The sequence below is a fragment of the Sphaerodactylus townsendi genome, linkage group LG06, assembly GCF_021028975.2.
Source record: "Sphaerodactylus townsendi isolate TG3544 linkage group LG06, MPM_Stown_v2.3, whole genome shotgun sequence".
In the NCBI taxonomy this organism is placed as follows: domain Eukaryota; kingdom Metazoa; phylum Chordata; class Lepidosauria; order Squamata; family Sphaerodactylidae; genus Sphaerodactylus; species Sphaerodactylus townsendi.
The window spans coordinates 90,077,807-90,094,712 of NC_059430.1; the positions used below are offsets into that span (position 1 = coordinate 90,077,807).

General features: G+C 41.0%; 1 protein-coding gene across 1 annotated transcript in view; it reads right to left on the reverse strand.

Moving 5' to 3' along the window:
- Positions 1-16,906, reverse strand: part of CACNA2D1 (calcium voltage-gated channel auxiliary subunit alpha2delta 1) — a 446,220-nt gene that overhangs the window by 165,670 nt on the left and 263,644 nt on the right. The window contains exon 6 of the mRNA XM_048501599.1: positions 12,071-12,200. Coding sequence (XP_048357556.1) covers positions 12,071-12,200 — 130 coding nt within the window. The remainder of the gene's footprint in view (positions 1-12,070; positions 12,201-16,906) is intronic.

The following is a 16,906-nucleotide window of genomic DNA, read 5'->3' on the forward strand; positions in this document are numbered from 1 at the left end:
AGGTCTTATGCTGCCATGAATGTGACTCTACTGATAGCCACACCCTTTTAGACATGCATACTAAAATGTGTCAGGAACTCAGGAGCGCTGCTCTCTAAAAAATTGAGACTGGTGGCAACTAGCACCCATGGTAATGCTGAGAACAGGAAGAGAAACTTGTTACCTAGAAAATCTCACTGGTTCCTAGGTTTTGCAAAGAAATTTGCTCTGAGACACACAGTGACAGTACAGCTCTGAAACAAAATTTGCAACAGAAGTTTAACTTCAAAATAAATGGCCAGGCTATAAAAGACCTACTGCCTTCTTACATTATCCTTTCCTGCCAGCTCACCCAGGCTCACTGCGAACCTTCTATAACTTTTGTCCATTTGCTTCCATCAGTCTGTTTCAGAGACTATTCTAATTTGGTGTTTCATTATCTTCCCTTCAACTTCTCGGTGGTCTGTCACTTTTTATACCCATCACAGAGAATGAATCAAGCAAACCTTCCACCAACTCAATCCAGTTCCTAGTGTTGCTTCCCCTCCCCTTCATGATTGTTTTCTCATTGCTGCTTTCTGTTTAGTCACCTATTTGCCTGCGGTTAACAAAATGGAATGCTGACTTTGCTCAATTACAGATTCATACAGCCATTTAATGAGGTAGATCCTACCTGTATCCTCTTACTCCAGTGAACAAAGGTTCTTTATTAAAGTACCTATATTCTGCCTTTCCTTTCCTTTTATCTATTTTATTTAGGATATTTCTATGTCACCTTTTCAGAATCCTGCTGGAGGTGGCTTACAATTAAAACAACAGAACAGCATAAAAACAAGCCATTTTTAAAAAGCCATTGGGCAGAAACATAAATATCCATAAAATGGAAGCAGACTATAAAAAACCCGGTAAGGTTGTATAAAAACATGAGTGAAAAATATGTTGTGGAGGCGAAGCCTAAAGGAAAGGAAAGTAGGCATTGGTAAGCCTCAAAGGAGAGGATGTTGCAGAGGCAACGTTCCATCATAGAAAATGCCCTGTCCCCAGTCACCACCTGCCTCACCTCTGAAGGCACAAAGAGCATGGCTTGAGAGGCAGATCTTAACTGATGGGCTATGAGGAGATAGTCATTCAAATACCCTGCCTCAAGCTGTCTTAAAGGAAAAAACCAGATGGTACAGTGACTGTAATAAGGGTAAGAATGCAAGAGAGTGAATAACTGCCACATTCTGCAATTTTGTTTGTGCTGTTTCTTACCCGTTCTGTGTAAGCCCCACCCCAAAGTAATTTGTGTGTGACAATTGGATGGAAGTGAGTCATGCATGGCGATTGGTTGGGAGTGAGTCAGCACCACCACAGGTAGTCTTTTATATAACAGGATACTAACCCTTCGCAGATCCCAGCATCTTGTTCACATCCATCATGGGAAAAGGGCAAAATAGTTCATAAACAGCTATGACTAAAGGGTTGGTAGCATGAGCCATGTACTCCCTAAATGTTTCCTATTTGGTAGCCTGTTCGAATATTAATGTAATTATAAGGTGAATAGAAGTCACTTTTTCAGGCAAGAAACTGATGGAGATGAACATCAAATGTTTATTTAGCTGAAAATAAAATATTTAACAGGGTAAATGCTTTGTGTGATCTGCTTTAGTATATAAAGTGAGCTGACTCTCAACTTCAGCCCCATAGGCTTTTAAGCTTTCCCAAAGGAGAGCAATCACTTTGTAGCTGTTGATGTAAATAAACCCTGATGAGAGAGTTGATTCCTGTTTCTCCAGATAGCTGACAAGGTTCCACAGGAACCTATTTCACAACTGACAGGATCAAGGGTGGCTCTTTTAACACAGAGAGTTCCTGTCCACCGAATCTATATGTGGAAGTTAGGTACGTCAATCCCATAATTCCCAAACCTTAATTAAAAGCCAAACAAAAACCTGGCTAAACTGACATTCTAATCCATAGCCATAGACTCCTTTGAGGGGACAGTCACTTTTATTTGCATGAGGCCAAAATCACAAGGATTGGTTCAGTGCTCTGGAGGCAGGACTTTTGGGGATAATTGGCAAGGACGGTGCCAAACTACTTTTACCCAGTCTGGGGAAAATATACAAATATCTGCACATCTTCCCCAGCAGGAGTAAAAGGAACTTTTTTTCCAGAGAGAAAACAGCCAGAGGCAAAAGGGTTAAAATTTCCTTCTTTACCCTTAGCAGTCAGCAATCTGGGTGGCCAAACACACACACATACTTTAAAATGAGCAGTTAAGAAATTATAAAATTTAACTGAGGGAGAAACAGTCATTTTGAGCATACAAGTGATGGCCAATTCCCACATTAAGGAAACTGCTGCTTGGGTTTGGATGCCCCACACTGTGCCCCGTGTAACAAGGTCAAACTATAATATACATTTTATAACAAGTCAGGTCCAGGCTCCCTGGCTTTCCTAACTTTCTTTTCTCACAGCCATGCAGGGGTGGGGGGAATGGCACCCAGGGCAAAATGGTGCCTGGGCCCTGCCTCCCCATGGGCCCCCACCCTCTGCAGAACCCCCCACCCATTTCAACTTTATTTCAACTGGCAGCCGTCTGAAAAAAACAGCCTGCTCTGGCTGGTGGGCAGGGGGAGAAGGGGGAGGGGTGTGGGGGCACCTCCCCCATGGAGCTCCCACGCAGAGCCCCAACCCACCCACTTCCTTTATTTCAGCCAACAGCTGGCTGAAAAAAACAGCCTTCTCCAGCTGCCAGGGCCTGGCTGGTGGGCAAGAGGGGCAAGGGGTGTGGGGGTGCCCCTGCAGAGCCCTTCCCCCACAGAGCCCCACCCCCTTACTTTATTTCAGCTGGGAGCCAGCTGAAAAAACAGCCTGCTCCAGCCACTGGGGCCTGGCTGTTGGGGCTGGGTGGGGTGAGGGGGGAAGCGGGAGGGGTGTGGGGGCAATTTATGCCCCCAACATCACCCAAATGTTGAACCCCCGGGGTAGGTCACCCCACCCCCTCTCCCTTATTACTATGCCACTGCAGTCATGCAAGGCATTTTAGAATCCCAGAGAATTCCAATGTGGTTGAGGGTCACAGTGAGAGGTTGGGGAGGGGGGTCACCTGACATTCAGTATTGTATCATTTTTCTGCGCTGAATTAGGCCTTTAAACTGCTTTTCCCTACAGCTGATGAGTGACTGGGGAAAGTGAACCAGATATGGGAAACCAGGAACCAATTCATTCCAAGATTTAATGTGTACCTTGTCTAAGTCACACATTAATTCCTCAGTTCCTATGTGTATGATGACCAATTTGGATCACAACTGTGGTAAGTGAGGAAAAAAGGGATTCAGGCTCCTCTCCTGGGCCATTTCCCTGGTGTGAAAGGTCTGCAGGAAGCACTATTTGGGCCACTGAGGAAATCCATGCCGGAAGTAGAGGGATTGATTTTGAATTTGCTACAGAGCCAAATTCAATTATTGAATTACAGTGCTGCCTCTAACGGTATTGTGTGATGGACAAACATCTGTGAACAGGCTAAAAACAGACACTAGACTTTTTAAGAGCGAGTCATTGAATATATTTCACATTTGGGGGAATTGTCCTTTTTAAAAAAAATCTGGTTCCATTTACATTCTAAGATCATCACTAATCTATTGTTCAACTGTCGAGAGAACACCTCAAGCAATTAACTAGAAAACCGCTTTCTGTAAGCCTTTCTTGGTGGTGTGTATATATATGTGTTTGTCATACCAGAGATACACACAAATTAATTCTGTTTTATAAACAGTCATGACAAGTGCCGAATGCTTACCAGTGACAGTTCCCCCACAGGGTTCCCTGCTAGACTGCACAGTAGCCACTCATGGGAAATTAGGTACTAATTACTCAGGGTGCAGCCATGTTGCAATAAAAAGACAGTCGGAAGATTTTCAATTATTTGCGCCCACCCCTCACTCCCCAGCTCAACCTAATTAAAGAAAAATTCTAGTACTTCTTCAATTTTGCAGAATCACTACTTAGTTCTGAATAAAATTGACTGTGGAAAAGATCGTGTGGCTTCCAAATTGTGTGCCCCATGCAGCATTGTGTTTAGAAACTGGACAATCAACCTTAGAAACAAAAGCCTGGTTGAGAACTTTTAGGTTCTTGTTACATGTCCATTTTCAACAGGACCCTTCAAGCTATTTATATCTAGTGAAAACAGAATCCAAATTTTCCAACTGGCTCCCATTAATTACAAACAAAATTGAAGAAATTGGCATTTTATTTGTTTGTTTGTTTGTTTGTCTATTACTTTAGATTTCATAGACCGCCTCATCCCCGAAGGGCTCTAGGCAGTTCACAACAACAGTCTATAATAATAAGTACTTAAAAACACATCTAAAATCCATAAAATTCAACAAGAAGCATAACAGTTCCAACAACAATCTAAAAACCCACGTTGGTGGTATCCAATCTCAAGGCCAGGAGGGGGCCGGCAGTGCCAAAGATGGAACCAATATAAAGGCCGTGCTGGAGATGGTATAAATATGGCGGGGGCATCATGAGGGGGCAGCCAATCCATGACCAGCCTCTCCAAAAGCCCAGTGGAACAACTCAGTTTAACAGGCCCTGCAGAACTCACCAAGGACCTGCAGGGCCCGTACAGCTGGAGGAAGAATGTTCCACCAGGCGGGGGCCAGAGCCATAAAGGGTGAAGGCCAGCCGTATCATTGAGGAGCCGGGAACGTCCAGTAACCCTGCCGTTGCAGAACGCAGCGGCCTGCTTGGGACATATGGGGTATTTCTATTGAATCATTGGGTATGTTGTCCTTCCACCCGCCCACACACCCCACCTCATTGACAGCCCGCTGTATTTCTTGCCACAGCGGGCTTTACTGCTAGTATATATAATTTAGTAATAGAAGCTGACTCCTTTAAAAACCAGGTTTCTTGGGGATGTTTTTCTTCTTTTATCTCACCCACATATGCATAAAGTAAATGCAGACATTGTAGTTTGATTTGGGAACTCTATCAACCTCAGTTTGTTTGGCCATCAGCCTAGGTCAGGGGTAGGGAACCTGTGGCTCTCCAGATGTTCAGGAACTACAATTCCCATCAGCCCCTACCAGCATGGCCAATTGGCCATGCTGACAGAGGCTGATGGGAATTGTAGTTCCTGAACATCTGGAGAGCCGCAGGTTCCCTACCCCTGGCCTAGGTCCAGCAAGAACCAAAAAGGAAAGGTTATATATAACTTTATAATGGGAGGGTCTGGCCAGTTTGAGTAGTGGAAGCCTGCTACTAGTGTGTGCTATTGACTCTATACATATAGTCAGAGAGACTCACTTTTTGCATTATTAAATGTTAAGTGGGGAGGTGAAGAAGTTGGGCTGCTGTACTTGCACACACATGACAGACATAAAGTCAAATTCTGATCTTATTTTTATTTCCTTCCACTCTCGACATCTACCATTCAATTAAGCTTGTGTAGGTTGAATATTTGGGACTTGGAAACTGCAGTGACACATTTAAAACTTTAAAAGATGCTATTAGGGAAAAACTTAAACTAGCAGAGAGAAAGCTTATAAAAGCAACTGACTGCTAGAAGCCTCTACTCATTAAGGTAGGTTGTTAAGAGATGCATACATATTGCAGAAAATATTTGAAATATCAACTAATGAGTTGTGACAGTACAAGAAGTGGACAATTTTCTGCTTCATCCATTTGAGGGAAAAAATACAAGCTATTAAAAACCAAAAGCTATCCAAGATATTTTGCTGCATGAGTTAAAGGTTACTTCTCTCTTGTTCTAAATGGCTAAATAAGACACTGTTGTTAAAAGTTGTCCAATAAATATAACAACAGTCACATGCTTCTTGAAAAATAAAAATGTTATTTGCAGTATTGCAGGTGAATGAGCCTGGATCCCAAGGAAAGACATGCATCAGTTTTTAAAGAACACTGCTGGTGATAGACACTAAAACGTGCTCCAGGACTTACCCTGGGACGCCATTGCGGCAGTGGAGGAGTGAGCGGCAGCCGTCCTCCCTGCTGCCAATTGGTGGCAGTGTCATGTGACAGGGGTCCATCACATGACAAGGGAGCTGGGCACCCATTTAGAAGGCGGTGCCTGGCCAGCTCGCCCTCTTTTGGAGGATGGAGAGCAAGAGTACCCACCCTCGGTTCAATGTTTTGAGTTAAATGTTATGGTGTTTGTTATTTTGTCGCAGCTTGGATGGCTTGGGGCATAGGAACGTATCCATATCGGGAAGGCAGAGCTTGCATGCTGGACCTTCCCATGGTTGGGGGCCTCAATAAGAGGTCTGGGGGTAGTGGAGGGCTCGATGGTGCATGCCTTGGGGCTTTGCCTGAGAGCTCGCTACTCTCAGCAGGAAGGGGTGTCACTAAATGGGTACGCTCAAGTGGCACCTACTAACTTTCTCTCCCAATCCCCTTCAGGGGATGGTGCTGGGTTCAGCGGTGGCTGCCTGTATGCCAGATTCAGTGGTGGCTGCCTAGTGGCCAGGATGTGCCCCTTATGCTCACCCAGCTTCTTATGTTGTTACAAATAAACAGGCTGCGGCGAAATTCTGTTCCAACTAAGAATTGTGTCAGTGGTCAATAGAGCGAGCATCTGCACATCTGCAAGCAAAAAGTTCAGCTTTTATTTTCATTTCAAATGAAAATCAGCTGCCTATCTGCAGAACTATAGACCTTAGGACTGCCTGGTCATCTTTAGGTGCAGATGCAATTGGTGAGATTCTCCCCCGCCCCCAGCAACAAAAGGAGGTATGTATAAATCGATGTGAAAATGCTTTACCACTTCCCACTAAGTACACGGGAGACAGAAGATGCACACCAAGACTCTCAACCCAGGATCTGAACAAACATCCAGGAAGCATTAAAGTACAGCTCCCAGTCTCCAGCTGGTACCTGGAGATCTCCTGGAATCACACCTGATCTTCAGACTATAGAGCTCAGTTGTGATCTCGTGCAAAATTGCACTGCATCCTGGGATGCATCTGTAATAAATTGTGAAGTGACACATCTTTAGTAAAAAGTGCCTAAGGGACACGGGGTTCTTCTTAGGCTCACTGGCAAAATTATCTGCCCAAATGATTGAAACTCTGGCAAAGCTGGATAAGATGCCCAGAGCCCTGATCATTACTGGTGCCACTTCAAAAGCCCCAATCTCCTTTGCTTGCATTCATCGATGATCCTGGATCTGAAGGAATCCTCTCGTCATCAATCTGGCTGCTGATGTTCAACTCAGAGGAGGACTCTAGTGCTGGCCTCCCAACTGATGGGCCTGGGAGTTTTCAACTTCTTTATGAACCCTTTAATATAAAACTCTGCTTCAAGTAAGTCTTATTTATTATACTCACATGCATAGCTCTTGAAGGCATCTCAAAAGCTTCTTTAGACTTTGATACACTGCTGTGAATGTTCCCTTCTACTCAGTAGCTGAACCAAAAAAACTAAATCTCTAGGTACTAATTTTTTATATATTCTTGTGGGTAAATAATTTCCATTGAGCTTCACTACAAAAAAAACTTGACTGAAGAAGTGCATTTGGTGCGCATTCAACTCATTCAACTCACATGCTTGTTACTTCTGTTCAAAAATATTCTATAACAAAAACAATATTTGGGAAGGTTAATATATCAAAAGTAATTCAAAATATTTTCCTGTTTCCTGATGATAAATGAAACCTACAATATTTATAAATATTTCATGCAAAGTCCTCAAAATGAATGGAATAAGGAGCTAGATTTCCCCATTTTGCCAAAGCAATGGGATGTCACTAAATTTTATACCTGTTGTTTTCGAGGACTACAAACTGCAACTTAGCAAAAAAAAAAAGTTGAGGATATACTAAACATCACAGCACCTTTTTTTGTAAAAGACTGTGTCTAATTGCTGATGTTGTAACTGAAAAGATGCATCCCTTAAACACATGCTTTGGGCCTGTCCAGTTATCTGCACCTTTGAGAAAGAAATAATTACTCTCATCAGTTTTGTATTCAAATGTCCATTGATGTTTGAGGATACTTTTGAACTTTTAAAGTATTTGCCTGTCATCTCGATGTAACTGATGATCAACAAAAATGGAACGCCCCCCCCCCCCCATGCCCTTACTGTTGATGAAAGTCTTATATTATACCACTGGAGACATAAATGTTCACCTCCCGTAATCCAATGGATTGAGGACCTTTCAACCTGATCAACATTTGAACATGTGGCAAAAAGACAACAATTGTATATGGATGTATATTTAGATATTTTGAATCCTTTTTATATTTCATTTGTTATTGTATGATACACTTATACATGGCAACTCCTACAAGGAGTCCACTGAACTTTTTCTTCTCATCAGGTACTGTATTTGAATCCTCTGACTAGTAACTTTTACACTTTTACATCTTTTCCATACCTATAGTAGGATTCCTGTTAAAATGGTGTCTAGAAGGATAAGTTAATCTAGAGTAAGTTGTTTACATAGTACATTATATAGATTTTCTAATTATACACTTCCCCAGTATATGATTTTTGTAATATGTGTTATTAGAATAAAAATCCTAATAGTCAGTGATAAATGAACACATTTTAAATAAGAGTTTTCCAATGAACCCTCTCTCAAATGGCAACAGGAAAAATGCATAAATTGGCCTTTCAGAAATGATGGAATTTCTCATAATGGTCCAAATGAAATGAGAAATATTTAGAATAACAGAGCAGTTTCCACTCTAATCTTTCAATTACAGTGTACTTTTGCATTATTAAAGTCAGAATCCTAGAATAATCCTCCAAATCTGTGTCATTTTGACACTCTGAATGAGAAATTGCAAGTTGTGCACGACTTTTTCTCTGCTCAATTCTGTTGACATTTCCTTTTCCACTCATGTCTCATTTATCCATGCAGACACATAACAATGGGTATGAATTTTAAACAAATATAGTCCAAGCTAGGGGCTCTGCTCACTGATGGAGGAGAAAGTTTGTAGAATTAAAGTGAACAGAATGAGAGTATTCATTATGATGCCATTTTTGAAGGATTTAGCATCTTTAGTGCACGTTACTTGCCCTATCCATGTGTACATATTTTGTTTATGTATAGTGGGGCAGTAAGATTGTGCCTTCAACCTAGTTCAGTAGGTACAAGTGTCCTTACATTGGTAGAAAATGCAGCAGCTTAACTGTTGTCTAATGTTATCTACTTTTAGCATGTTACCTTAATCTTGAAATAACAAAAATGGCTACCCATTTGTTTCCAGGGTTAATTTAAGTGGTTGGTTCTTTCTTTGAAAACCTTTTGTAACAGAGGTCCTAAATGCTTAAAAAGTCATCTTTCTCAGTACTCCAGTTCCAGTACTCCAATTTTAATTTGAAGTCACTTGTATGAATCAGGGGTGGAGAAACTGAATAGTTGTCAGGATGCCATCATAAAACAAAGTAAGTTTTACTTAGTACAAAGTAATGAGTGGGGGAGAGGTTAAATACACATTTAAATTAATAACTAGTCCAAAATGCCCCCAAACCAGAGCACACACTGCCATACATTTAGGAGCACAAGCTGGATGACTTCTGCATCCAAACACCAACTTTTTACAACTAACCCCTCATTCGATTGTTTAAAAAAATGTCATGGTAAATAGGTGAAAGGGTGGGAAGGCAACAACAACTGTAACAACAATAATCCGTGCCTGGAGAGGGGCGGGCTCATCTTCTGACTCCTCCTCATTGCAGGGTATACAGGGGGAAGCGAGTTAGATAGCTGCTGAATCAAATTCCTCAAGTCATCATGCCTTGCCACGATCATCGTCCCTCTCACTAATTTACACCAACATCCAAACACAAGCCCAATAAATACCTCACACAAAAATTGATTGACCAACAAGCAGTGGCATGACTAGGCAAACTGGAGCCCTGGGCAAAAACTGAGTTTGATGCCCCCCCAGGTGCGTGCCCGGTGCAACACGCACCCCCCTGGGCTCCCTTGTAGCTACGCCCAGTGGTGTATCTTGGCAAACTGGAGTTTGGCCCCCCCATGGGCAGCCGCCCTCCCCCGCCATAACCAAGCAATGTTTTTTTCTACCAGGTCATTTCAGTCACCATCACATTATAGAACATGCCCCAACTCACAAAACTGAACACAGCAATAGGCCATGCCACACAGCAGAAAACCAAAACATGTGCAGAAATGGAAAAAACATGTGCAGAAATGGAAAAAATAACATGAGGCATTTGATGACATGAAATGCTACAAACCACTCATGCGAAAGAGGCCTTAGAAGAAGGGTTCCCAACCTTTTCTGAGCCTGTGGACACCATTGAAATTCTGATACAAGATGGTGGGCAGAAATGTAAAGTGGAACTACAAGAAGTGGAGCCAATGACAAAATGGATGCCACAAGAGATAGTGTGTCAGGAAAGGTAGTTATGTATAATTCCAACAGAAATTATTCATCATTCTAGGCAGTAGCTTTGTTTAACAGGATGCCTACTTAAAATGAACATTTAAAAAAATCTTTCATATCCTCAGTCACATAATGAAGATTCTTGTGTTGTTGCGGCAGTTGCTGTGAAACCATATTTTAAAAAATTTACTCAGGCAATGAGATCTCCAAAGGCAAATCATAAGACCTGTTGGACAAATCCCAGCTTTCCCCACCCACTGTCTGAAAACATTTCTCAGGTAAGGTTTTGGGGTTGCTGTGGTTCCCATGGGTGCTAACCTGACCTAACCTTTCTCTCTCAAAATAAAGATTACCTGTGTGCCAGAACAGATCTGCTTTGACCTGCAGGTCCTATTCCACCCAGTCCTCTCCCAGGTATTTCCAACTTCTCCTTCTATCTTTCTGAGACCTTCAAATCTGTGATACCTGCTCAGAAAAGGGGCAGTGGACTTAACCCATCCCACTGTCCCTCACTACTTGTATTAGTATTTCTAAAGGGTGGCTGGGCAGAGCTGAAATTTTCCTGAACAGAGAAAACACATGGTTAAAATTTTCCCTTCAAACCTCAAGGAGGGAGGAGGGAGCTATTTCTTCACAGTCTGAATTATGCCTTTGCGCACTGGATTCTAAATTTCAATGAAGTTTACATGCATGAAAAGTCTGGGGCTTGGACACGAAATAGACAAAGAGCAACACAATTTCGCTTTCCTAGCACATGTATGTTCTTCACATGTAAATGGAGCTATTGTTTATTGAGCATGAACACATCTAAAAGATTTTCATGGCCATCTGTACACAGCTGGACTATATTAATACCACTATTTACACTGCCACCTTCAATCTGAAAAACATTCATTCAAACATTCCTACAATAAATGATAAACATCAGCTCTAACATTTTACATTGCTACTTAACCTATCAGCAATACTATACTTTTAAACAGTATGACATTCCCCCAGGACATTATGTTCTTTACTTATACTTCAAGCATTTCCCCCACTCTCCTCACTGTCTGAGGATAAACCTCACACATGGTGTGGAAGCATCAGAGGCCGTTTGGATTTATTGCATACAAAGGCAACAGATGAGAAAAATTAGCAGTGTCACAAAAATACAGTTTCACAACCAATATTCTGGTCACTGCTCATCTTCATGTAGTCTAAATTCTCTTAGTTGACATGTATTTGCTAAATCACATTCTATAATAGATTTAAAATTGTGCCATTAAAATTGTCAAGAATAAGTATCTGAATGAGACATACACAAACACAAAGTATCAGAATGAGACACACACCAACTCACATACACACATAGCAATGTGAATCTATATTACATTCCAAGTGATGACATAAATTCATAATGTTGTGTGAAAGGTACAGAGAATACAGATAGTGGTAAGTTTTGTCTACTTACCTTTTTTAATGTTAATAACCATTGTTGGAACTCCATCCTTCCTAGGAAACCTACACACATATAGTTTGTACATGCACAGGTTCTCTACAAAAGACCTCATCAAAGCATGGAGTTTGCAGACATGGGTCCTGATTCTCCCTTTCACCCATACAACAATTTATTCAGAAGAGCCAACTGCACATTGCTAATGCAAACAACTTACAGCTATTTCCTTCATGCACAAGGAAGGTAACAAGATTCCATGAGCTGATTAATTACTTACAGCCTTCGTATATATCCGTTGGTATGTGGACTGCTGCATTCTGATAGGAAGTTTGTCGACCAAAAATAGGATCCTCTTCAAACACTGGTTTGATTCTCTGACTGCTAGTTTCACTCTCATTTTTTCCATTCTTAAAAATAAAAAGTAAAATATTATGACATATATTTAGTGATCCTCAAACACTCACCAGTTTGGCTCACATTCTATTCATCAATTGAGAACAGAGAACTGCATGTACTAAAAGTTGAGATTTTTTGTTTCAGCGTCCATCACCTTACATCTAGTTACATAAAGGTCATTTGTCACATTGTTGCCCACTCAGGCAATCTGTGGAGATCTTCTTGGAACTGTTCATAGTTGGCCTTGGTTTTCACCATCCTAAATTATTTTGTGTAATCTGTAAACCTGGCCTTTACACTGCTTATCCTAGTTCCAAATTATTTATAAATAGACTGACCAGTTGCAATAAGGATCCGTGAGGGAACCCACTGCTTACCTACCTTCACTGAAAGATCTGTCCACTTACCCCTACTCTCTGCTTCCTGTCTCCCAGTTTTTAATTCATAAGAGGACATCTTCAGGAAGATACTTTGTCAAAAACGTTTTGAAAGTCTTAGGATATAATGCATGTCAGATCGGTAATATCTACATGCAGGTTCACTTTTTCAGAGAACGCCCAAAGGTTGGTAAGGCAGGCTGTGGACTGAGTATTATTCCACAATGAACACAGATGTGTAGGATTAATTTAACCTCTTTGCCATCTCCCTATCTTTGTTTAGCAATCCTTTTGTTCCTTGGTCATCCAAATGCCCAACTGCTCCCTGGCTGTTTTTTTCTGCTCTGGACATATATTTGGGGAAATGCTTATTGCTCCAAGTCCAAATCCACATCCAAATCCACAACTTTTATTAGGGACAAAACCGGTGTGTGTCAAGAGCTTATTGCTTGTCATAATGCTTTTTACAATCTGTCTCTCAAACTATCTTTTAGTGTGTTAAATTGTCAATTTTGCCAAACTTTGTGCTCTCTTCTGTTCACTTTACTGGGACAGACCTTCCACTTTTTAAAAGAAGGGTTTTTTTGCCTCTATAGCTTCCTTGACTTGAATTGTTAATTCCTACAATAACAAAAGCACATCTTTAGATTTGAAAATACCTTTCCTAATCTTGAGAATGTGTTCTATCTGGACTTCAACTAGTAAAATTTGAATAGTTTCCAAGCATCCACTTGGGATCTGATTCTCTTGTTGTTTCCCTTTCAGCTTCCTTCTAACTAGCACCCTCATTTTTGTAAAGTTCCTTTTTTTTAAAATCAAATGTTATTGCTTTGGACTTTAGGGATAATTTTCCAAAGACAAGAATGCTTAATTTAATAGTACTGTGCACACTGTTTCTAATTGGCCTACAACATCTACATCTCTCCCCAGATCTGGAGTAATCCAGTATCATAATATTATCTGCTTTACTCACCTCCCTTATTTTCTTCTTCATCTCAAGATCAGCCCCAAAAGTTTGATCAGGTAAATGACAGTACATGCTCACTTTTAAATAACTCTTAGGGACCAGTATCTCCACCCAGGTCACTTCCGCTGGGGGAATTCATTCCTGTCATTCCCATCACTTTCAACTGTAATGGATTTTACCCTTTATGATATCCAAAACAACAAATTCCTCAACACATCTGTCCCTTTCCCACCTATAGAGCTGCCTGTATCCCACTGATGTCTGTATCCCACTGATGTTTCCCATTTCACAACTTTCTGAGACACTTTCTAAACTGTCATTTAACACCAAGACCTCTAGGTTTCCCATTTTGGTACTCCCCAGTGCATAACAATTCTAAACCATTCTTCCTGGCACCACGTTCTCACTTCCACACCGAGTCCCCTAATCTGGACCTGCTTAGCTGGCCCTTCACATGTAACCAGTAGCAACTTGGAGAATTCTGCTGCTGAGGTCCTGGTTTAACCTTCTGGCTAATGAACTAAAATTTACCTCTAGGATCACATAGCTATATTTTCCAGTGTCATTAGCGCCAACATGCACCATGACCACTGACTCTTTCCCAGCACTATCAAACTATCTAGACAGTGCATAATGTCTGTAACCTTTGAACTCAGCAGTCCCTGTAGTCTCACCCTGTAGTCAAAATGCTTGTCACAGAACCAGCTCTCTATAATTCTAATAAATGAATCACTCACGACCAGAAGCCCCGTGCCCCCGAACCCCAGAGGAGTATCCTCATTAACAGCCATGAACACCAGCTCATTAGGCAGGTAAGGGGACTCCGTATTTCAGTCTCTTCGGCACTGTCCTGAAAGCCAAAGTTCAGATTGGTGCAAGTTTATTCATTTACTAAATTTAGAAAATTATGCATCAATATATTGGGGGAGCGAAGCAATTTCTCCCCTCTCTCCACAACCCTGGCTGTATCACCTGAGAACTCTTATCAAACACATGAATAAAACCTTCCTAAAGTGCACAGGGAGGCACATTAGCCAGGAACTGAAATGCTGAGTTACTCACACAGGTTTTTCCATGATGTCAATGATCCTACATTGATTTTGGGGAGGGGGGCTTTTTAGGAACAAAGACAGAACCAAGAATCCACACAGTACTGAAAATTCATATAGCACTGTATTTGGGTTAGCAGCTGAAATTTCACAACTCTCTCAAAGATGAAATAATTTGACCCAATTACTGTTTTACTGTAACTCTGATTTGTGTAAGTACATGCTGCACAAAATTCAATGTGTAGCCACCAGCTGTCTAAAATAATGAGCTACTTTAATTCTGTAAATGAGGCACCAACAATGAGTTGTTGAAGCAAGATAATTTGTCACACATGCAAGGCCTTTGATAAATATTCTAGCACAACCATTTCTTTCCTTAAATAAATGCCAATGGCAGTACCACATATGTTGCCACAAAACTGCAAATACTGAGCACTGCCAACTGAGAATGCCCTAAGCAGAATATCCAAAAGGGAAGGAATCAAATCAGCATAATTCCCTTGAACTCTTTTCTCCCTTCTCTTAAAATAACCAGTTGAGGAAAAGTATTGGGAAGAGATAGATGAATGATAATTATCTGTTCCAATACTTTTGTATTTATTTTTTGGCTTGTACATTTTGGCAATAACATGATCATAATCTGAACAAATTCTACCTCAAATTCAGTCTTAGAATGTTCAAAACCATAGGATCTTTTACCTGTTTTAAATGTTTCTAATAATTATTCATAAAGGAACCAATTTCCCTCTGCCATTAATTCTTGTTTTAATTCTATTTTACATTCCCCATGTGAAAAGTCACAATATGTCATCCACTTATTTTCAAATATCATTTGAAAGCAGCAGCAGTAGCATAGTAGCTAAGAGCAGGTGCAGACCAATCTAGGGAATCGGGTTTGATTTCCCGCTCTGCCACTTGAGCTGTGGAAGCTTATCTGGGGAACTAGAAGATTAGCCTGTGCTACACACCAGCTGGGTGACTTTGGGCTAGTCACAGCTTCTCATAGCTCTCTCTCTCTCTCTCTCTCTCTCTCTCACACACACACACACACACACACACACACACACACACACACACACACACACACACACCCCTTTTAGGGGAGGCCAACCGGGCTGATACCCAACTTTATTGGCCTCCCAAGGGATATCTGCGTTAGGTTGCCATCTTGCTTGTTTTAGTTGTTTTAGCTGTGGTTATATTGTAGTTGTGTTTTTATAATGCTTTAAGGATTTTATTGTTGTTTTAATTATGTTTTTGTTGTATAGCCACCCTGAGCCCTTCGGGGATGGGTGAGGTAAAAAAATCCAATAAATAAATAAACAAACAAACAAATAAATATCAGCTCTATAGTATTGGAACTACTGAGTGTTATGAGATCTGTGCCTTTAAGAGGGGCGGTGTTAAGAGAGCCAGGAAACAGGGACCTGTTGAGATTAGCTGCAGTGAGGACTGAGCTGCCTCCCCATGAGTAAACAGAGAAATGTGAGGAGACCACACTTCAGCCCCACTGTGCAGCTAAAAGGCCCAAGGAAAACATTCCATTAGTAATGGGCCACAGTCAAATATTCCTAAAGCACAGCAATTTAGACAAGTTTGGGAAGAACCTCCTGGGTTCTTATACTTACTGATGAATACTTACCTAATACACTAATCACACTATGACATTATCCACAACAGTATTTTCATCAGTTATCTAAACTGTAGGTTAAATTTTTCATATCCCTTCCAACTTTTTCAGTGAAGAAAAGCATCATGATGCTCATATATTGTAAAGGAAAGTAATCCAATGCAGCTGTGAATACAATTAAATCCTAACTCCAACCAATTTCTCTCCTGAGGCAAGACCTGAAATACAATCAATAACAGCACAGGAAAATCCCACAGGAGACATGGCCAGAAGATTAATTTTCCATCTATTCAAACCCAGCTTTTACTTATTGAATTACACCACTACCTACCACCAACAGTCAGCAAATATCTCTCTCGCTTCCATGAAATAAATCTCCAGACCAATTTGTCCCTGCCTTGGATAGCAGCTACCATCCATTTCCGCTTTCAGTTCACATTTTAGGACACTATCTAAAAAGAATGATGGTCCTTAATTCGTTTAATTTGAAGAAGGATGGAGTACAGTTGAAAGGCTAGCCTACAGAAGGAGATCTATTTTCACAGTACCTGTGGACAGATAAACTCATTACGGGTCTAATGTAGGTCCTTCATTCCTCGTTGGATCAAATCCAGTGAGTCAAATCAGCTTTTTCCACTGCATTTCTTCTCTCATAATTTTATATAACCATGGAAGATAAACTAGGGTCCATTAG